Source organism: Anabrus simplex, chromosome 7 (assembly GCF_040414725.1).
Source record: "Anabrus simplex isolate iqAnaSimp1 chromosome 7, ASM4041472v1, whole genome shotgun sequence".
In the NCBI taxonomy this organism is placed as follows: domain Eukaryota; kingdom Metazoa; phylum Arthropoda; class Insecta; order Orthoptera; family Tettigoniidae; genus Anabrus; species Anabrus simplex.
In genome coordinates this window covers 95,440,746-95,464,258 of record NC_090271.1, presented here as the reverse complement: position 1 = coordinate 95,464,258, position 23,513 = coordinate 95,440,746, and the positions used below count along the sequence as shown (strand labels likewise).

At 37.4% G+C, this 23,513-nt stretch overlaps 1 protein-coding gene across 1 annotated transcript in view; it reads left to right on the top strand.

Moving 5' to 3' along the window:
* The window catches only part of LOC136877292 (dynein axonemal heavy chain 5), a 363,203-nt gene that overhangs the window by 305,964 nt on the left and 33,726 nt on the right, over positions 1–23,513 (top strand). Inside the window, exon 11 of the mRNA XM_067151223.1 lies at positions 9,174–9,275. Coding sequence (XP_067007324.1) covers positions 9,174–9,275 — 102 coding nt within the window. The remainder of the gene's footprint in view (positions 1–9,173; positions 9,276–23,513) is intronic.

The following is a 23,513-nucleotide window of genomic DNA, read 5'->3' as shown; positions in this document are numbered from 1 at the left end:
GACTAGCTTTCAGTGGTGTAGTGGTAAAAATAAAAGTGCCTAGGTGTTTAAGGAAAGTACTATACATACTATATTTTTGTAAATAGTATATGGTGCCTGGGGTGTGAAATTTGCTAAAAATCTTGGTGTCATTTAGATGATTTTTTTTTTGTTTTTCAAGACCAACATGACATAGGATAGAATATTTAAATCTATACATATATATTAAATAACGGGAAGTTATCTTACCTTAAAAAAGATTCCAAAGCTCCCCTTTGTCTGCTGTTGATTCAGAGTATCTTGATGTTGGAACATGGTGCAATTATGTGCTGTCAGTTCCATGGTGCCTCAATAGCCATGACTGGACATATGGGGCTGGCAGCCATAACTCCAGCGGGGGTTATTCATTTTTATAAATAACAGGGAAGACACATTCTCCATTGTCCTCCTGTTTCTTTCATTTGTCAGTATGTGGTTTATTGCCGAGAATCCTCTCTCGCAATCAGTAGTGCTGCAAGGTAAAGTATTCACTACTCTCTGCAGTTCAGCTACTATAAGCAGCACAACTTTCCCTCCATTGTCGATAAATTCTTGGAATGCAAATTCCCCTGGCTTGTTGTCCATGTGCAGTATTTTGCAAAGTCTTGCAATGGATTCTTTTCTGTAAAAATGAGAAACATTGGAAGGTCATGCACTTGCGTCAAAGATGTTTATGTTCTGTATGAAGGTTGTGTAAATATTTGACAGTCTGGTGCTTGAGACACTTTTTACATTTGATGCTTGAAATGAAAAACATCTTGACTTCAGATTATCAGCAGTGCTAGAAATAAACTGAGGTGTATTTAGCTGGGTCAGTTTCTTGGGAGTTATGTTAACTCCTTTGAAAGAATGTAACTCCACAGCTTCCTCACATTGTCACTTTTTCTCGAGTGTCTTCACATTTCACCAAATGCTTCAATTGAAAATCAGATTATCTATCTGCTTTTGCCATGTTGCAGCTTCATTCTTGAAGAGTTGAGGACAAACATGACAGCTCTTCCATAACGTCATACAAGCTAGATCTGTCAAAAATTCATTGACTGTAATCATTTTAGAATGAAGGCATTGGACAGGCTAGGCAGGCATTTTAAAATGTGATACTTATCCTTTGAATATCGCAAGAAATATGCACATAGTGGTACGACATCAGTAGCGGCTCGCTCTAAAAGGCAGAGGGCAGAGGGGTATGTGCCCCTCCAGCTAAGTAACTGTTAATGCATGGTTTTATAAATACTGGCAATTTGAATGATGATACATTCAGTTTGGTATTAGGCGCCGTATGCAGCTAGTGCGTCAGTGTTTTCATCAGACACATACTTTGCTTTCTCTGGTGGGCTCTTCGTAGCCGGTCATGCCGGCCCTGTGCCCTTAGCTGTTGTCTCTTTCTTCGGTAATTTTCGTTCACACCTGCATGGAACTATTTCTTAATATGCACTGAATGGGAGATTGGGTCATTGCCGAAGCCAGCCTGCTACGATTCAAAAAATACGTTAAGGCTTATCGCGCCGAGCAGAACATCCGTTTCAAATTCGTGTTCCAAGTCTGTTATCTGCAGTCTGATAAATATGCTGTACTGGCTAATGAAATTTGTCAGTATCCTATCTCATAATATTTAGTGTCGTGTCGTTCAGAGTAAATCTATCATGTGTTGTGTGTGGATATATAGAATCCCTATGAAGAGTCGCTTAAGGTATATCACACAGGTATGATTAACCTGTAGGCTATGTACAATGAATTCTGGGAGTAATATTTTAATTAGACCTTTTTCTCAACTGTCCCTAACTGAAAAGATGGAGATAAAGACACTCGGTCGACCAACACCCCATTTACAACTAGAACAAGTCGGACAGTATAAAGGGTGCGAATATCGACGTAGATTCCAGCCAGGGTTGTATACAGAATACAGGTGGTTGTGGGGCTGTGATTCAAGGAATGTGTTTTTTCTGTTTTCCGTGCATGTTGTTCGGACATGACCTGACATGGACGAAAACCGGAGTAACAGGTCTCAAACACTTGAAAGAAAAAATTAAAAATGACGAAAGTTCCTACCAACATATCAATTCATGCATGAAATAAGCTGTGCTAAGGAAAGCTAATATAGTGACTCAACTGGATTCTGCTTGTAGCCAATCCATTAACAAACACAATGATCAGGTTAGGAAAAATAGGTACATATTACGCAGAATTATTCAGTGGATAAAATTCTGTTGCATATTTGAAGTGGCACTCCATGGCCATGATGAGACAGAAAATTCTCTAAATCCTGGAATTCCCAAAGGTCTCATTCATTTTACAGGTGAAATAGACATTGCTATGAAAGAACACCTGACCAAAGCTTCTGTATTTAAAGGTACGTCAAAGACCATTCAGAACGAACTTCTCGACTGTATGTTGAATGTGTGTAGGGAACAAATTCATTCAAAAAAGGGGGAATCCCAATTCGTTTCAATAGAAGCAGACGAAACAACAGATGTTTCAAGCAAATGCCAATTGGTACTTGTTTTTCGATATGCATTAGAGGGTCACGTCTATGAAAGATTCTGGGAGTTCGTGAATCCAACCAACAGGACAGTGGATGGATTGAGTCAATGTCTGTTAGAACAAATTAATCCCATATTAAGGGACACACCACATAAACTTATTTGTCCAAGTACGTGAATTTGTGAAAAAGTAGTGCCCCTCAGCCTGTTCCCCTAAAGAGCCACTGCTGTGTGAAATGTGACATGGCTTGATGCTGTGAAAGCTATTGCACATTGTCAAAGTACAAAGCAATCCTCAAAGTCATAATGCAGACAACGCATTATGGCCCATAAACTATACAACTATTAGTGGTTACACAAATCTTAAGTACTGTAGTGTATGAGTGACCAGATCAGTCACCATGTATCCACTATCTTCTCTATCATTTCCATTTATGATGTCATCTTAACAACCAGTAATGAAACAATCACTTTTGAGGTTTTGCTTAATTCTGTCATGACTTTTCAAAATGCTTAATTTCTTTAAAAATGCATTAAAAAAATAAAGACATATGGCTTTTAGTGCCGGGAGTGTCCAAGGACAAGTTTGGCTCGCCACATGCAGGTCTTTCCATTTGACGCCTGTAGGTGACCTGCGTGTCGTGATGAGGATGAAATGATGATGAATATGACACATACACCCAGCCCCCGTGCCAGAGGAATTAACCAATTATGGTAAAAATACTCGACTCTGCCAGGAATCGAACCCAGGACCCCTGTGATCAAAGGCCATCACGCTAACCATTTAGTCATGGAATTGGACCATGCATTATGATTTACACTGAATCCCTGCAGCAAAGACAATTACATTAAAAATACATCATATAGCCAGAACGTTCTGAAACCTGTGTCATTTAACATATAGATCATTGTTTTATTAAACGTATGTTCTAGCTGTGGTGAATAGAATAAAATTTTATGTGCATTTCCATAAACTTGTTATCTAGGTGTAGCCCAACTTAATTTAAGGCAAGCTTGGGGTGGTGTAAAGTGATGATGCTGCATTCAGGACTATATTTACGATGTACCACTATTACTATGCAGTATCTACCAGCAGATTACACCAATAAATTTCTTGATAGATGCAGTACTTTTGCATCCATCTCTTGGCAGAGGCCAGATAAAGTGTAGCTTCCACCGAAGTCCCTGTCTCATGCATGGCTGTGACAATAGGAAGCTGCAGGAATATGGATGGTGCTGAGTTATGACATTCAGGGCATAACCAGTGTGTCTGAGTGTTATGAAAGTTGATATAGATGTTGATTCCCATAGGGAACCTGAAATATTTGTCCCAAATGAGTAAATTTATAATACCAATTCCCTATGGGAATCAACATCTATATCATCTGATGGCCAAGCAGGCATCAGTTTTTGGTAATGAGACAAAGTCTCTCATATTGCATGAACCATGGTCAATGCTTTTATATAAAAAGGGAATGATTATAAAATATCTTACCATTGATGCTTTCACGGCCCATACTTATTGACATATGGGCTTTTGGTCTTATGCCGTGTCAAGAAAATAAGGTGAAATTCTTAACGTTTCACAGAAAACTTTGCTCTGCATCTTCAGGAGAAAATCTCGACTGTCCATGAGGAAGACTTCTCCAAGTATGAAGTTTGAATTTAGATGTTAATAAGAGAAGTGAAAGCGGTACATTAATTTGTCAGATAGCTCACTGTACGCAGTACAGCGCTAGCATTCGAAGTGGGAGCTGACAGCACTATCAGAATCCGTCTGAGAGGGAATAACATAACAGGTGTACATACATATGAAAGTATGACTCTGACACAAGCCTGGAATGACACATTTGGTGATAAGGAATGTACGAATTTGGAAAAAACCAAAATGAAATAACAATGGTGAAGGGACAGGAAAGCGAACTACCTACGCAAATCCTTAATAGCAGGCAACCACGTAATACTTAATTGATATCCACTGTCGCTGTTGAAACTGTTAGGATTTCTACGCATTTCCACAGCTTCCCGTATAGCCCTGGACTTGTGGTGTCTAGTATGGGTAAGAGCTCAAGCATCTTGAAACACGACATCATGACCCGATGACAGGGCACGCTCAGCTAATGCTGATTTGTCTGGCTGGGTGAGACTAATATTTTGTTCATGTTCCTTGATACGAGTACCGATGGACCGGCATGTTTGGCCAATGTATACCTTGCTGCAAGTACAGGATATTTTGTATACCCCAGGATGTAAAAGTGGGGACAATCTGTCCTTGGTTTTACCTAGACTGTGAACAATTTTAGTGAAATGTAAAACAAATAAAAAATTAAACATTTATATAAATTTTTAGATGTAGGAGCAGCATATTTGCCTCTCCCCTGAAAGCCCCACGTTCAATTTCCAAATACTTACTCACCCAAAAGAAAACCAGATGAATTTATCCTGTTTGTAATTATCTACAGCTGATGCTTTCTTGGTGGGCACCTACTATTTAAGCTTTGGGAAGGCATTCTTCCTGATTATATTAGACATATTTGCAAAATTAATAACTGGTTCAATAGAAGGCAGTTCAGTTTTAGGAATGGTTATTCCGCTGAAGCTCAACTTGTAGGATTCCAGCAAGATATAGCAGATATCTTGGATTCAGGAGGTCAAATAGACTGTATCACGATTGACCTGTCGAAAGCATTTGATAGGGTGGATCATGGGAGACTACTGGCAAAAATGAGTGCAATTGTACTAGACAAAAGAGTGACTGAATGGGTTGCTATATTTCTAGAAAATAGATCTCGGAGAATTAGAGTAGACAAAGCTTTATCTGACCCTGTAATAATTAAGAGGGGAATTCCTCAAGACAGTATTATTGGACATTTATGTTTTCTTATATATATAAATGATATGAGTAAACAAGTGGAATCAGAGGTAAGGCTTTTTGCAGATGATGTTATTCTGTATAGAGTAATAAATAAGTTACAAGATTGTGAGCAACTGCAACTTGATCTCGATCATGTTGTTAAATGGACAGCAGGCAATGGTATGTTGATAAACGGGGTTAAAAGTCAGGTTGTGAGTTTCACAAATAGGAAAAGTTCTCTCAGTTTTAATTTCTGCATTGATGGGGTGAAAGTTCCTTTTGGGGATCATTGTAAGTACTTAGGTGTTAATATAAGGAAAGATCTTGATTGGGGAAATCACATAAATGGGACTGTAAGTAAAGGGTACAGGTCTCTGCACATGGTTATGAGGATGTTTAGGGTCTGTAATCAGGATGTAAAGGAGAGGGTATATAAGTCTCTGGTAAGACCCCAACTAGGATTACCTGATTCAAGAACTGGAAAAAATCCAAAGAGAAGCAGCTCGATTTGTTCTGGGTGATTTCCGACAAAAGAGTAGCATTACAAAAATGTTGCAGAGTTTGGGCTGGGAAGAAATGAGAGAAAGAAAACGAGCTGCTCGACTAAGTAGTATGTTCGCAGCTGTCAGTGGAGTGATGGCGTGGAATGACATTAGTAGACAAATAAGTTTGAGCGGCGTCTTTAAAAGTAGGAAAGATCACAATATGAGGATAAATTTGGAATTCAAGAGGAAAAATTGGGGCAAATATTCATTTATACAGTAGGATGGGGAGTTAGGGATTGGAATAACTTACCAAGGGAGATGTTCAGAAAATCTCCAATTTCTTTGAAATCATTTAAGAAAAGACTGGGAAAACAACAGATAGGGAATCTGTCACCTGGGTGACTGCCCTAAATGCAGATCAGTATTTATTGGTTGGTCAGTCGGTCGGTGGCTCCAAGTAGCCTACACAGTGGCCTCCACGGTTTGCACTAGCCATGTGTCCTGGTGGGTGTGCTAAGTACCAACTGATGAGCCCAACTTAGCACATGGGGACAAAACGCTGCCAACCAGGAATGAGTTGTTAGCTGGAAAATTTGTAATGTCCAATAACGGACCATTTATTTTGGTATTATAAATTTACTCATTCAGGACAAATATTTCAGGTTCCCTATGGGATTCAGCATCTATATCATCTGATGGCCAAGCAGGCATCAGTTTTTGGTAATGAGACAAAGTCTGTTATAATGCATTGGCACTGCCAGTGGCTCCAAGTAGCCTACGCAGTGGCCTCCACGGTTTGCACTAGCCATGTGTTCTGGTGGGTGTGCTAAGTACCAACTGATGAGCCCAACTTAGCACATGCGGGCAAAACTCTGGCAACCAGGTATGAGTTAGCTGGAAAATTTGTAATATCCAATAACGGACCATTTACATTGGTATTGTTATGAAAGTTGTTATTCATGGGGTCGGTCGTGCTACAATAGCACTGTCTGGCCCAGTGAGGAAAGCAATGGCAAACTACCTCACTCCTCATCCTGCTTAGTACGCCTAATTTTGGTGCTGCCATTGTTTTTTGTGGTTTTCCTATAACTGCATAGCCTTTGATGGTGCTATTTGAGGATCCAACCAGCCTCTGGGCTGATGACCTACCAGTCATCGCATAATAAAATTGAAGCAAGCGTACAATTTTTTATATTAAAATAAAACTTTTGTTCTCAGATTTATTTCAGGGCTTATTAAGTTTTCTGAATTGTAGGAGAACTTGAATATGTTGTAATATCATTCACTGTTTCATTTTTCTTTCAAATATCGTCCAAAAATTCAGTTGATTTATATGCGAGGCCTTTCCATATTTGGGCCAATATGATTCTTACATTACCGGGTATCCATTTTCCCAAATTTTCAGTGATCATTCTGCCGCAAGAAAAAAATGTGCAGGTTGCCATAAATACTTGCACAGCCTTTAAAAATGATTTGGTAACTGGGGAAGTTTTTAAATAGCTTCATGAATGGAAGTTATGAAAATGGAATACATATGTTTGAATGTATGTTGTACAAGAGTGCTTCAGTCACTCTGTGTGGCTTAATAAACAGTCCTCAGAAGAACACATGCGATGTGACTTACACGGTACTTACAAGTATGATCCATGGATACCTAGGAGGTGCATGAAGCATTTGTTAAAACTATTGATAGCATTTGTTTGAGGCTCTGTAGTTAGGCTACAAGTGGCAGAGTGGATGGCGCACTGAATTGCTTGTCATTTGGACTTTACAGTTGAATTATATTGGGAGCAATGGCACATCAAGTCATACATACATGGTGGACTGCATGTGGATGAACTGGCACACTATAAGATTGTCAGATAAGCACAAAAGTATTCAATGGCTTTCTTATCCATCATCAAGAGCAATGTATCTCTACCAGATGCATTTTCAGATGCCTAGCATGGACAATTCTGTGATTGTGATGAGCTTTGCAACACCAAAATATTGTTTTCCTCGTCTGCAATAATGTCAGTGATGAGCAGTGTGAAATGTTATGGACTGGTGGTACAGTATTTTGTTTTTAGTGACGAACCATGCATTTTATTGGGTGTGAATAACCACCATGCCAGCATATGAGTATTACTCTCTTTGCCTCACTTTACAATGGTATCTGTTCCCTAGAACTGGTGTGATGGTGTGTAGAGCTGCACATATATTCCCTGTTTGTCACTGACAACAGTCATTGGCCATACACCACTACATTGAAGAATTCCTATCACACCATTGTCATTCCTTGCTGAGCAGTCAGGAGTCATTTTCCAGTGAGATAATGCCTGCCTGCTTGCAGTTTTGATATCCCAGGAGTGTATAAGTCATATTTCAATATTTCCTTGGCCTAGCTGGTTATCTGATTTGTAGCCCATTGAACATTTGTGCGACCAAATGAAATACGAGTTTCTTCCCTTGTGAAAAGTTTGTGATTTGGAACATAATACAAACAACTGACACCAAAACTATTTACATGCTCGATTGTATCAATGTACAATTCTAGGCATGAAACAGTCCGATATGCTACTAATAGTGACCATATCCTTTGGTGAAGTGATCGTGTCATTTGTTGCATGAGGATGGAACATTGTACTGCTGGAGGCATACTTCGTTGCTTCTTTTGTTTGCTTGTGCCTTCACTCCAGTAATATTTCATTTTAATCCTATGCTTCTATCTTGGTAAGCAGATGGTTAAGTCTGGCATAAACTTTCACTTGTGCTAAGCTCCTCTCTTTTCTCTTTCTTGTACAATCACACATAGTCAACATTAATTTTCTTTGAATCCCTATGGTAATAGGTTTCTTGACCTTTCTCTTTCTTTGATTGTTACCTTCATCCTTTAGAAAGTGTTCTCTTTTACTCCTTGCTATTGCTTAGTTTTATGAATGCTGATAATCTCATTATTTTGTCCATGAGAACAGCATATTTTGGTGTTTAGTTCAGCCCCATTCTTTATTCATGGCATTATCAGTAATTGACAACCATCCCTTGTTTTGGAAAATACACTAGATGTCTTAGAATATTTGCCTCTTCCACTTATGTAATAAAACTATCTGTATCAAATGGCATTTCAGTTGGATACCTCTGTTGGAGTACTCAACATTTAATGCCTGTCATTGTAGATAAAAAAATTACCTGTTATGTTCTATAAGTGGAGAATGTCTCTGCTGGTGGCATATTTTTAAATAAAATCTTTCCTATACTGATTTGATGAGTTCCATTGTAGGCCTACTAATTTCTCAGTGTAATTGTTTGAAATAAATGGATGGTAATATTGTGTAAACTAAAATTATTATCTTTTAGGTGACGAATCAGCTGATTACAGCATGCCAAGGTTATCTCACTAATAATGGTACTGTGAGTATTTGGAGTCAAGCAAAGAAGGAAGTCCTTAGAAAGATCAAGGTACTGTCCAAGAAGAATTGCTTTTATTACAAAGTTTGAATTAAACTGGACTTTCATTCTCTATGTTTAGCCAAACTGTAAAGATTCTCAAAAATGGTTTTTAGTGATTAGTTTTTACTATGGCCTGTTTTTTAAGGATATGTTATTTGCAAAATAGCACAGAAAAGAGAGTCATTTCCCAATAACCTTTGGCCATCTTACTCTTTAGAATGCTCTGGAGAATTAATAAGCACCACTTAAAATCTTACTTAAATTCAGAACGTGTACAGAGTATTTCAGGATAATTTATCTGATTTAGTAGAGCAACATGTTTAGGCAATGGCAACATATTTAGAAAACCAGAGGAAAAGTCCAAAGCTTAATGTCAAGTCATATATCAAAATCAACGGAAAAGAGGAACACATAATACGATTATCGCAATGACAGGCGAATGTGGGAAGAAGAAGCAACAGTAAGAGCAGACAAGTCCAAACTTGAAAACACTGTAGAACAGAGGCAATCTCCAATATATTCTTCATACATTGCCATGTACTTATTTATTTATCTTGTGTGCATGAGACATCCTGCCAGACTGACCATAGACTTCTAGTTAGTCATCTAAGGATCCTTGTACATCATCAGCCACACATAGTCAACATTAATTTTCTTTGAATCTCTATGGTAATAGTTTCTTGACCTTTCTCTTTCTTTGATTGTTACCTTCATCCTTTAAAAAGTGTTCTCTTTTCCTCCTTGCTATTGCTTAGTTTTATGAATGCTGATAATCTCATTATTTTGTCCATGAGAACAGCATATTTTGGTGTTTAGTTCAGTCCCATTCTTTATTCATGGCATTATCAGTAACCCTTTCAGGAAAAAATTCAACATCACCAATCTTCGGAATGAAGTTGTTCGCACTGCTTTCCAAGACACTCTTTTAAATCAGCTGATTAAATGTCCAGCCAACATAAAAGATGTTAAATCAGAGTGGAACACATTAAGAAACACCATCAGAGAGACTGCAGAGAAGGTCATTGGCTATGTTGTAAGGAAGAAGATAATAATGAACACTTCAGCTGGCTCTTAAGGGCAGAATTACATGAGTGCCCACTGAAATAATGCTGAAACTTACCAGAACACTTCTCACAATATCTATTCTACCTAGAGATATGAAATTTTGCACACTCATGTATGACTGTACTGCGATACTAAAGCTCTAGAATTTTTAATGTTGACTTCTAAATTGTGTTTTTTATAAACCTTTTCTTGTTGCTAAAATTTACAATATTTTAAAATTAAATTTTAATTTATAACTGAAGACATAAATATTTATCAAATGTTAAAATTCTAGAGTTTCAAGACTTTCATGCATCAATGAATGTGTGGTGATAATTTGGAAGCAGTGTTACCAATACTTCAGTAGTAATGTGTACCAACATGATGACATGTTTCAATAAGACCTTAAAAAATTTCTCATATTCAATAAATTCCTTACAAGAAACTACAAGTCTAAATAGTATAAATTGCAATCTATTAGAATCAGAAGGGCTTTGACTTGACATGGTAAAATTGATGCATTTCTATCTTTCATTTTTTAATAGATATTGTGAGAAATGGTATGGTAGGTTTCAGCATTATTTCAGTGGGCACTCACGTACTTCTGCCCTTAAACTGCTGTTCTTCTGCTGCTGAAGACTTCCTCTAATGTGTGCTACAACATAATAATTATTATATAATTATTATTATTATAATAGATCTTAAAAAAAAAAAAAAAAAAAAAAAAAAAAAAAAAAAAAAAAAAAAAAAAAAACGGTTACAACACTCGTAAAGTTCACCGACTGAAAGCTGCATTACATGTAAATTAACAGGTTGACAAACATGACAGCTGTAAAGGAAGCGGCATGGATCCCTAAAAGGTGGATGGTAATGTGTGCATTGTAGGGAAAGAAATATAAATAGAAATCACTCTTAAAAAGTTTAATTAAATGAACTAACAAATCAGCAATTAAAAGGGATGAACAAAATCAAAACAAACAAGAATAATGAAATTAACAAACTCATTTACAATGAAGGTAAGTTTGCAGATATGTTTTGCAAGCCATGGCAATTTCAAAAAACTTTTAAGAAAGGAAAGTAGACAAAACATTTCAGTATATGAAAGTAAAAGCCTAATCCTTTATGACTAAATGAAATTAAAGAAAGGGACATGAAAAGATATTATCACAGAAAAGAAAGGGGGAGATTAAAAAACTTAACACAGAGGCACCGAAACCTAGTATTCTCACCTAAAACACTTCCAGCAAGAAACATTGGTTTTCGGGGTGTGAATTAAGCGATGCTGAACCATTGGTGGCAAATCCAAGCAAAGGTTATGATGTCTTAATTATATTTTTCTTTCAATAAAAGGAAAAGGGAATTGCCTCCAAAACTAAAAAAAGGAGATGCTTAGCTGAACAGCTAAGTCATTTTGATGATTAAATGGAATGTGAATATCGAGGTAAACTCTGATGCGAAAGAAAAATTTATATTTACATTAGATGAAGTTCAAAAAACAAGAAGTAGTGCTTACCCCGAGGTAGGTATCCAATGATGGGTCGGAAGCCGAAGCACGTCCACCATCTAGGCTGGTCAGTAGTAAAAGACACTCATGCAAATTTCGCTCCCACAGAGGAGCAGGAGGCCAGAAATGGTGCAACTCCTGGGGTGACCAATCAGGCAATCAAATTTACTCCCGACTTTCAAATTCACCAATAATAACATTCGTTATTTTGACCAATAAGGTCTGTAAATTCTAGCTGATGCAAGTTCAAGAAAATTGCTTGATGCAACACCTGTTTCACTACTAACAGCACGTGGCAGTATACCGTATACAACAAAAATTCCACATATTAATAATAACAATTTTGTACAACCACCTCCCTTTTCAAATAGTTATTCTTCATAAGTCCAAAAACCTCATTCTTCCAAATCAAATATCTTATAGAAATAATTTTTAAAACGTTCATAATTCTTTCAGAAAAATAAATCAATTTTTCAAAGCATTAAGTCCAATTCTCAAATGTCCAAATAATTAGCTATATCATACAACATACTGTAATTAATTTCTTTTGAAAAATAGATGAGTTTTCAAAATACAATGAAGAAACTTCAATGACTTCCCCACAGCCGTCCCAATTCCGGTCACATCCTCCACATCCCAAATTCAAGCTACACTCGAAAATAATAAATTTTATTCTTTAAATTAACTGGAGGTTTGTCCACACGTCACATCTTCCCCTGCTTCAGTATTGAGTTAGGGCTCAATAACAAAACTTTAAATTTTGGGGAGCAAGGAATACACAACACAACACATCCATTTTGATACTTTTCTCAACTGGAACATCCATTATTTAATGTTAAGAATTTCATTATGGTTCGTATTAAATCGAAATTTACAATGTTAATTAAGGATAAAGTGTTTCCGCCTATTCAATGTATTAAACCTTTTATCCTTAGGGAACATCCATTATGCTTTGAAGTATTCCATCTTGACCTCTGATTTCGCTGACTTATGTAGCTGCTGACACCTGCCGGCTGCCAACAAACTCCCATACACTTTCAGTCCAACCATGGCTATTTGGTAACCTTCAGCCCAGCTCACCCATCCAGTGAAATGACTGGAAACAGACTGTGATGTATCGTGCAGTATGGTATAAGTAACTGCCGCAAGCTGGAACATTCCAACAACTCGGTCCCCGAATTGGATGGTAGCGACCAAGTGCAGCATCCAGACAGGCACAGTAGTTTGTCCACCAGATGGACCAAAGTTTTTCAGCCACTGCAACACAAACAGATATGCAGCAGAAAAGGCCAGCATCGAACGAAGTGTTTTGATGAAGAACTGAAGAAGTTGAGGGTGAAAATTTTTCTTCTAGTAGTTAAATTAATGCCACCCAATCGGTGGCTCAATAGCTCCATCAGGAGCTTTGGATTTTTGGGATACCAGAAACCAAGGGCATGCAGTATTCATAAATTTTTAAAACAAGAGAAAAGATAAAAATGGAAACCAATAGGAGTTTACCCCAAGCCCAAAAGGTTACAGACAGAATACCTTTAGATGTGACCATAAAACAAAATCTTACATAACCTAATCATTCTACTAAAATCACTACATTTAAAATAAGCAAATACTTAAGGAGGATACCAAATATATTCACAATGACCATACCTATTCCTAACTCACTAACATAACTCATAACTAAAATATAGCGATAGCATGTGTATATGCTGGTCTGCATTTAAAAATATTAGACATTTCTTACAACTAAGACATTTCTCATAACTAAGACATTCCTTATAACTAAGACATAAATGGTCACTGAATCATGAATACACATAACTAAGGTACCTTTATTTGTGATAAATGCACTCTACTGATCCTCTTTCTTTCAGGATGACTTACCAATAATGTTACTGGGGTAAGAAATTTCAAAATCTTGCAGGGACCTAAAAATCTGGGGGCTAATTTACAAATAACATGGTCCACAGCACTACTGACAAGATGAATTTAAACAAAAACCTGGTCACCCACAGATAGATTGTGCGGTTTTTGCCCGTGATTGTGGTAATGTTGAACTTTAGTGTAATAAAACTTCAAATTTTTAGACGCACGATGCCAAGTAGTACGGATTGTTTCTGGATTGGCGATGTCAGGAAGGAGATTGTTAATGGACCACAGATTCGAAAGGGGAGAATTAGACATGAAATCTAGCATTAATGAAGCAGCCGTTTGCTTACGACTCTCCTAGATGGCAGTATTAAATGCTAATGACAACCAATTGAGCGATGAATCACACTTGGGGTGGTCAGCAGAGTGATAAGCAATAAGAGCGGATCGAAGATTTCAATTAAGTCTTTCACCATAATTTTGCCTTGGATAATACGGGCTCATAGTTACATGAGAAATTGAGAAATCAAAATATTTGTCATTTGCTAGCCTTAAGGGTTAGGCCTGCTTTATACAGTCTTTCAAGGAATTCATTGAGATGGATAAGGTGCTCTTCAAATGTTTTACTGAAAATGACCAAATCAAGATAATTTTACGGCTAACACCACTCAAGTAGATTTGGTGAATGACTACGGGATCAACATTTATCAGCTCCTGTTTACAATTGAATTAGTAATGATTAGCACTGTTAGAGCTAACAATTCTGTGAATATTAATACATGAAAGAATCTCAATGATGAGCATACTCAAGATGCAAGAATTTAGTACCTAGTTATTTTCAAATTTACCCATAATTTCATCCCAGTTTTTATTGTCAATTTGTATATATTTGTTTGATTTGTTTTATGTCAGTTGTTTGCACGTACATTTGTTTAGTTATGAGATGTTTTATGTTAAGGCTGAAGATGGCCAGCCCTGGCTGAAACTAGTCCCTAGTTAATGTAATTTAGAATATTGCATATTATAGTATTGAAAGGTGGACCATTACGACATTAATTTAATAATTATATTGCGAAATCAAAACAAAAATTATGGAACTGAACAGAGGTGAAAGCTCTGGAATTGTCACTCACTAAAAATTGACACGGTCCAAAGGAAACAAAGATCTGTTTCAAACAAGAGATAGTAGTATTAGCATTAGCCATACGAGTTGGGAACAGCCACGTAAAATGCGAGAAGGCATCAACACACACAAGTATGAAATGTTGGCCAGTCCTGGACCTCGGGAAAAGCCCAATGTAATCAATTAATAATATCTCTATAAGACGAAAAGCTTGTTCAGACCTAGGCGAGTATTAGGTGCAGATATACTAATGTTACAAGTTTTCCAATATTTGACAAATGTACGGATTTCACCGTTCATAGATTTCCAAATGATATGTTTACAGATTTTCTCTCTAGTTTAGAAAACACCAAGATGACCACCAACTGGAGATTCATGAAAATATTTGAAAAGAGTAGGAACTAGTTTAGATGGAACAACAATTTTGGGGTCTCTGCGACCGGGAGCAGGACAACATAGAACGTCATTCTTAAGAACATAAGGTTTTAAAAGTTTGCCCAATTTAATCCTGTCAATAATAGCCTTTAATTCTGCATCATATTCCTGATGTTTGGAAATATTGAAAAGAAAAGGTGAATTAGTCAGAACTACATTCACAAAGGATGAAACTAGGTTAGTAGAGGGATCTGCAGGCTCTGATTGAGGATCAGAACTGCATATATAGAACATTCTACTGAGGCTATCAGCCACTACGTTTTCAGTGCCACGAATGTGATGAGATTCGAACTGAAAAGCTGAGATGCGTACTGCCGAACATGCAAGATGACCGCTACGTCTTGGTTTGGCAATTACCCAACTGAATGCCTGATTGTCAGTTTCAAGATCGAAAGGAAGGTGTTCACAATACATTTCTAAACTGTTCTAAAGAAAAGACAACAGCTAAGGCTTCCAATTCATAAATAGAATAGTTTCACTCAGCAGGATTTAGAATACGTGAAGCATAAGAAATGTGATGACGCCCATTTTTGAATTCCTGAAGAACACCAGATATATCTGTTGAAGAGTCATAGGTTTGATGGATGAAACATTTAGAAAAATCTGGTATTGCCAGAACAGGAGCGTTACATAAAGCCGGTTTCAAATCATAAGGAACTTCATGTTGGGCATTACCCCCACATGAATTTAGCATCCTTTCTTCTCGAAACATTTAACGGGGCTGCTCTTTAAGCAAAATTGGGGATGAATTTATGAAAGGAATTGACCATGCCAATGAATCTGGCTACAGCTTTGACATCTATAGGGGTAGCAAAATTTTGGATGGCACCTCTATGAGATTGTCAAATGGAGACACCTTTCTCTGACAAAATATGCCCCAAGAATGACATTTGGGTATGTGAGAAAGTAACCTTGCTAGCCTAAGGGTTAGGCCTGCTTTACACAGTATTTCATGGAGTTCATTGAGATGGATAGGGGGCTCTTCAAATGTTCCACTGAAAATTACCATATCGTCAAGATAATTGTACACAAACCTGAATTTAATATCTAACAGAACGTTATCTAGCAACCGAGTAAGGACAGCTGCGCTCATGCGCAAGACAAACTGCACCCTCTTAAATTCATAGATGTTCCAATCAGTGGCAAAAGCAGTGAGGTGCTTGGATTCCTCAGCAAGAGTTGTCTGATAACATACCTGCTTCAAATCAAAAGTGGTAAAAATTCTGGCATTAGCAAACCAAAAAACAAGAGAGAAGATCAGAAAGGGGAACAGATTGAAGGACAACTCTCTTGTTCAAGATCTGTTAATCAACAACAGGCCGAAAACAACCCTGTGGTTTAGGGACAAGAAACATGGGAGAAGAAAAAGCAGATTTAGAAGGACGTATTGCACTGTCAGCAAGCATTTGGTCAATAATAGCCTTAAGGGTTTTCATTTTAGGTGGCGACAGATGATACGGAGGAGAGCGAACAAGTATGTTATCAGTGACTTCAATTTTGTTCTTCAAAACATTACTTACACCTAACTTGTTAGTGAATACATCTGGAAATTTATCGCAGAGATTCTGAAGTTGGTTAGCCCGATCATCAGGAAAATGATAAAAATCAAAAGCTTTGGGTTCACCAGTATCTTCAGGAATAGCATTAACATGACAAGGAAGAATAAGAGAGCAATTACACTGCTTATAGATACTCAGGGAGGACTTAAAAAGGCATTTGTTGAACTGCAGGTCCAAAATCATACCAGTTTTAGCAATAAAATTTGCACCTAAAATGAAACTAGTACTGGCGTGTTCCATGTAAAATCACGGATTCTGATTTTGACATTTAGAGATCCTACTATATTCAAAGTGTTAGAATTAGCAGTATGTCAAATTAAGGATACTGTTTTCAATGGAGGTAACTTACAAACAGTTTTCATTCAATTATACCAGTTCTCACCCGACAATGTAATGCAATGCACATACAGGTTCATTATTTACCTCTAAGCATATGTAATTTACAAGGGGGAATAGCAGAAATGCCACAAGATTGTAGGAAATTTACATTAGGTTCATACTGGAACCTACTATCAGTCTCAGAATTAGGTGAATCGTCCTTTAACGTGCAGTTATAACAAACAGAACATGAAGCAACTGTTTGAGGTTTATCACAAGGGTTGGCAGTTAGTCATCTAGAATTACTGTTACTAGAACGCCCAGGTCCAGAAGAATTCCATGGATACTGTCTAGAGAAATGCCTATTCGACCCACAGTATCGACAAGAATTGTTGGTAGATGGGACTCTACCCACGTCTGGTTTCAAATTGCCTGAGGGCCCAATCATAGGATAATTCTTCTGGAAAAGTTCAGTGGAACCACAACTAAAACATGCACGAGAATTACATGGCTTTGAATAAAGGGAAGAAGCAGTTTTAGTAACCAGAGAAAAAGGATAAAGACATGCTCATAGGAGGGGGAACTAATGCAAGGTGTAGTTGGTCGGCATATCTAATACCTTCGGCAGAAACAGTGATAGCATACAATTGAGTAAAAGTTGCTGGTCGTGCTGAAAGAGCAAGATATGACCGATAGTTAGGGGCAAGACTATCAATAATGCTAGCAACCATTTGAGAATCAGAGTAGTTTAGCATAACAATTCTAACATAGAGTTTAATATTCTGAATATACTCTGACAAAGATTCATTCAAATGCTGCACTGAAATAATGTTTTTGCACTAACGAATACAAGGCACAGGAAGGAACTAAGAATTCAAGTACACGCGCATGAAACTGATCCACTGTCCATCTCTCAGAATTGGCTCTAATGATATGCTCAGAAAGAGGTCCAAGATACATGTGGATATAAGACTTGAAAAAATCGAAGGAAGGAAATAACCTCGTCAATAGAATTAGCAGTAAATTTTAATACTCCCTTAAATATAATAGACAATGGATGAGGTAAATTGGAGAAAATGTGGGAGAAAGCAAGTGTGGGAGATACTTGGGAAAGACTCAAGTGGTCCTGAGAAGGAATTATACCAACATAATGACCCTGATTGGAGCGCCCTGGAGATAAGGATGGGGTACTGAAAGTGAGGTTAGGACTAGCATTAGACTGTAATAGAACAGGCGCAGATATCCTCATCTGCTAAACGTTTTCACAAATTTGAGAAACCATCGGAGCATTGACCACTTGTTTATGGGTTATACAACCTAAAGGAACATTAGGTACAGATGGCACTTGGATAGGAGAATAGTTTTGCACTATTGCCTGATAAACAGGTTGTTCGGCTAAAATAGGTTGACATTGAGACACGGTAGAGTTAAAAGGTGCCATAGGAATATTATCTGGCACTTCAACATGTGCAGAAGACACATTACATGAATAATTTACAGGCTCCAAATCACTTGAAAAGAGAGCTGAAGAAGAGGCCTGGTGAACATTACCCACATTAGATTCCCGAATAACATTAGCACTAATGACCACAGTACAAGCTTGAGAAGCTGTAGATATAGAAATTGGAGTAACACTTTCACTTGTTGAAGAAAAAACCGGAGATTCAACCAGTGTGTAGTTACAATCACTTTCACCAGATACTGAAGAGGTAGGCACTTGAACATCAGACATTGAATTGGGCAATTCATGGCCTGCATGCAAGCTGACAATTTTCTCAAACAACTTGGAAAAGGATGTTAACAATGATTCACACTCCTGCCACTCATGTTCTTGAATGTTAAGTGAGAACAAATCCCGAATACGATCCGTGTAATGTTGTAGCTGCACTTTAACATGTGCTAATTAATTTTCTGAGGGCTCAGAAGAACTGAAAAACAAAATTGTGCCATTAAATTCCGGCAATCAATTTTTAATCACTAACAAAGACTCACGCAATTCATCTGCGGTTAGCAAAGGAAGTTAAGAGAAGCTTTTAAGAAGCTCATATCGTCCCTAACAGTCCCTGTGGAATCTACTTTTCGAATTTGGAGTTCGTAACATAATTCCTCATTTCTCAAATGAGAAGGAGCAGGAACAGCTCGAGACATTGTGAAAGGAAGAACTAAAACACAAGATAATTCTATGCATTTAGAATTAAAATTTTTACCTTATTCGAGGGTATCACCATCAACCAATCTTTCATCCACAACACACGCTCTGTTACCAAAATGTTACCTCATTACAGGTTACATTAAAAAAAAAAAAAATGTAAAACACAATACATAATAATAATAATAATAATAATAATAATAATAATAATAATAATAATAATAATAATAATAATAATAATAATAATAATAATAATAATAACACCATGTCAAGCTTCTTTTGGGTGACTTCAATGCCCAACTAGGTTGTGAACAGAAGTACAAGAAAGTTATAGGAAATTACCCTGCTCACAAAAGAACCAATCCCAACGGCAAAAGACTGATGTCCATTTGCGAAAATCACAACCTGCAGGTCATGTCGACCCACTTTCGCCATCTACCCAGAAAGCAAATGACTTGGCGTTCTCCCGTCCAAGCTCTCGGAGAGTTCCAAATTGATCATGTTGCAATCTCCAGGAGAAACAGCCCTGAGATTATGAATGTCAAGGTAAAGAAAGGCATCAATGTGGCCTCAGATCATTATATCTCTCTTATCAAATTCAAACCAATTCCCGCAAACACAAGGAAGACAACTAAACAGATCACACGCTTCGACAATGATAAACTTCGGCAAAGGGTCAAGGAGTTCCAGGAGAAGGCTAGACCAAATGACTGTGACTTTAACAACGCCAAAAGTCTCCTTGTTGAGGCCGCCAAAGACGTTGCAGAAATCAAGAGAAGCAAAAAGCATGCCTGGTGGAATAATACCTGCGAATCAGTCCTCCAAGAAAGACTCAATGCGTGGAAACAGTACTACTCTACGAAATCAGAAAATGATTGGGAAACCTACAAAATCCAACGTGCCCAAGCAGCTAGGGTGTTCAGAACTGAGAAACGTAAATACGAAAAATCTCTCATTGAAAAGATAGAACAAAACTTTAGAAAGAATAAAAGCAGAGAGTACTACAGAGCCTTCAAACGCAAACTCACTGGCTATAAACCAGCATCTCTATGCTTTGAGTGAAAGGACGGCACACTGGCGACGTCAAGTGAAGAAAATTGCAGCATTCTGGCAGATTACTTCAAGAATTTACTTAATTGCTCTAAACCGCAAAGCACCATTGAGACCAAGGAACCCTTACTCAGGTACCCAGATTCCAGACCACCCGACAGAGATGAAATCAAGCGCCACATTGCCCATCTCAAAAATAACAAAGCGCCGGGGGAAGACTCAGTAGTAGCAGAACTATGGAAATATGCCCCAGAGGAATCACTTGATATCTTGCAAAAGCAAATAGAAGAAATTTGGAACAAGGAGACCCTACCCGAAGATTGGAAAATAGCTTTGATCCATCCATTACACAAAAAAGGCAGCATGAAGAACATCAACAACTACAGAGGAATATCTTTGCTACCCGTGACTTACAAAATTCTATCACTTGCCATCCTGGAGCGTTTGGAAGCACAAGTCGAACATCAAATAGGTGAATACCAAGGAGGGTTCAGAAAAGGTCGCTCAACAGCTGAACAGATTCAAAATCTCAAAACGATCATCAGATATTGTACACTAAGGTCCAAGCAGTATGTGTCTGTCTTTGTGGACTTTAAGAAAGCGTACGATTCCATTGACCGGGAAGTCCTGCTAAACATCTTAAATGAATTTGGAGTTGATTTGAAACTGCTGGCATTAATTAGAGCCACCCTGACCGATACAAAATCCAAGGTGAAGTTCCACGGATGTCTCTCGCATTCCTTTGACATCAAAACAGGAGTCCGACAAGGTGATGGGCTATCCCCGATACTCTTCAACTGTGTTCTTGAAAAGATCATCAGAACCTGGCGGGTGAGATTACAGGAAACCAACTACAGTCCATTGAGAATAGGAACCAAATCCAAGGGGATCGCAACAGACTGCTTAGCATTTGCCGATGATATTGCTGTTCTCTCAAACGACATAGAAACCGCTAGAGCTCAAGTTGAAATTTTAAAGGAAATTGCTGAACATACTGGTTTGCAGATATCGTTTGAGAAAACAGAAGTAATGACTAACATCAAAGAGGCTTCACCAAAACTTCATACAAAATACGGGGACATCACCCGAGTAGACAAATTCAAATACCTGGGTGAGATCATCATGAAAAATGGACTGGACAAAGAAGCACTTTAGGAGCAAGTACGCAAACTGGAAATAGCCTACCAAACATCCCGCACAATCTACAACAAAAAATGCCTTTCCCAAAACACCAAGATACATCACTATGAAACAGTTCTGAAGCCAGTAGTTCTATATGCAGCCGAAACCCTGTCTCTAAAAGCCAACAAAGGACTCCTTGAAGAACTGGAGAAAAGAGAACGCAAAATTGTGAGAGGAATCTTGGGATCAAAGTACAGAAATGGAATCCATCAAAAGAGATCCAACAAGAGAGTCTACAGCAAAATAGAGAAAATTACCGACACAATCAGAAAAAGACGGGCACGCTTTTATGGTCATCTGAAAAGAATGGATAGAAGTAAGTTAACTAAAGAAATCTTTCACTTTTTTGATTCAAACCCCAAAACCACAATTCCCTGGTTTAGAAATACCAAAGAAGACCTGCAAATGCTACATATCTCAGCTGAAGACGCCCTCAATAGAGATCTCTTCCGCAAGGAAATATTGACGAACGGGCTAAACCGAGACGAGCAACCGAAGAGAAGACACGGTGGTCCTTGGACAGTGGAGCGTAAGCAGTCCCACTCACAAAGAATGAGGGAAATTTGGGCTCTAAAGAAGGCCAAGTTCAGTGTCAAATGCAACAAGACTTAACGTGGTCCTTGATGGCCCCAGCGAATTATATATAATAATAATAATAATAATAATAATAATAATAATAATAATAATAATAATAATAATAATAATAATAATGGATCTTAAGAATTTAAAAAGCAAAAACAGTTATGACACTCGCGAAGTTCACTGACTCAAAACTGTGTTACATGTAAATAAACAGGTTGACAAACATGACAACTATAAACGATGTGGGAAGCAGCATGGATCCCTAAAAGGTGGATGATAATGTTTGCGTTGTAGGGAAAGAAACATAGATAGAAATCACCCATAAAAATTTCAATTAAATGAACTAACAAATCAGCGATTAAAAGGGATGAACAAAATCAAAACAAACAAGAATAATGAAATTAACAAACTCATTTACAAATGAAGGTAAATTTTGAGAGATATATTACATTCACAATTAAGTATTTATTATTTTCCACCTAGTCGATACAATGATTGCTTAAGGCAATTTAATGGTTAAAAGTGGTACATGTTTCGTATTATTTTATCAACATCTTCAGCCACATAACACTGTTTAGATGAAAAACATAAAAAATTGACAAAGTAATGCTTAAGAGGAAGTGTCCTTAAAATTAACATAAGATTGACAACATTAAAACAAACAAAAAACTCAAGAGAAAATATATAAATTATTTCTACAATTGAAAGCAGTCATCAAGGAAACACTTGTACAATATTCCAAAGAGAATATGTCCTAAATGAATATTTTTTTCTTAATAATTCATGAAAAAAAGTTCAGTTTATAAATTATACAGTTTATAAGTAATTGTCGAAATGAATAAAACCAAATATCACAATGTGGTTCTTATTATTAATGCAGATGAAAAATATAATTCCTAGTTGTCAATTCTTATTAAGCCTGCTTTCCTTTGGAACAGTAACTTCTGTCATTCTTTCACAGTCTTGTGTCTGGTGTAATACTGATGATGCGTTCTTCCTTGCTCTTGCACCTGAGGAGGTGGAGGAGCGGGGGATATAGGTGTGTCAAGAACCTCCTTGCTGCCACCTATAGCTTCAACTGAGGAGGAATAAGTTGTAGGGCTATATGTAGGTGGAGAAATTCCAATTCTTTTCTTTCTCAAGCATTTTCAAATATACTAGAATTTGATAATATAAAGGATTCTTATATTCTACAGCCTCATTAAGGTTATCATTTTTCTTTATAAGTTGGTCTAGATGAATGTATAGATCTTCATATGTTTTCATTAAGCTGCCCTTCTTTAATTTCTTTATGATGGTAAGGTCTTGTTCTATGTTGGTAAATTTATGACCTGTGGCAGTCATGTGTGATCCCATAGCTGAGAATCTTCTATGTTTTTTAGCATTCACATGTTCCAAATATCTAACTTTAAAATTGCGGCCAAATTGTCCTATG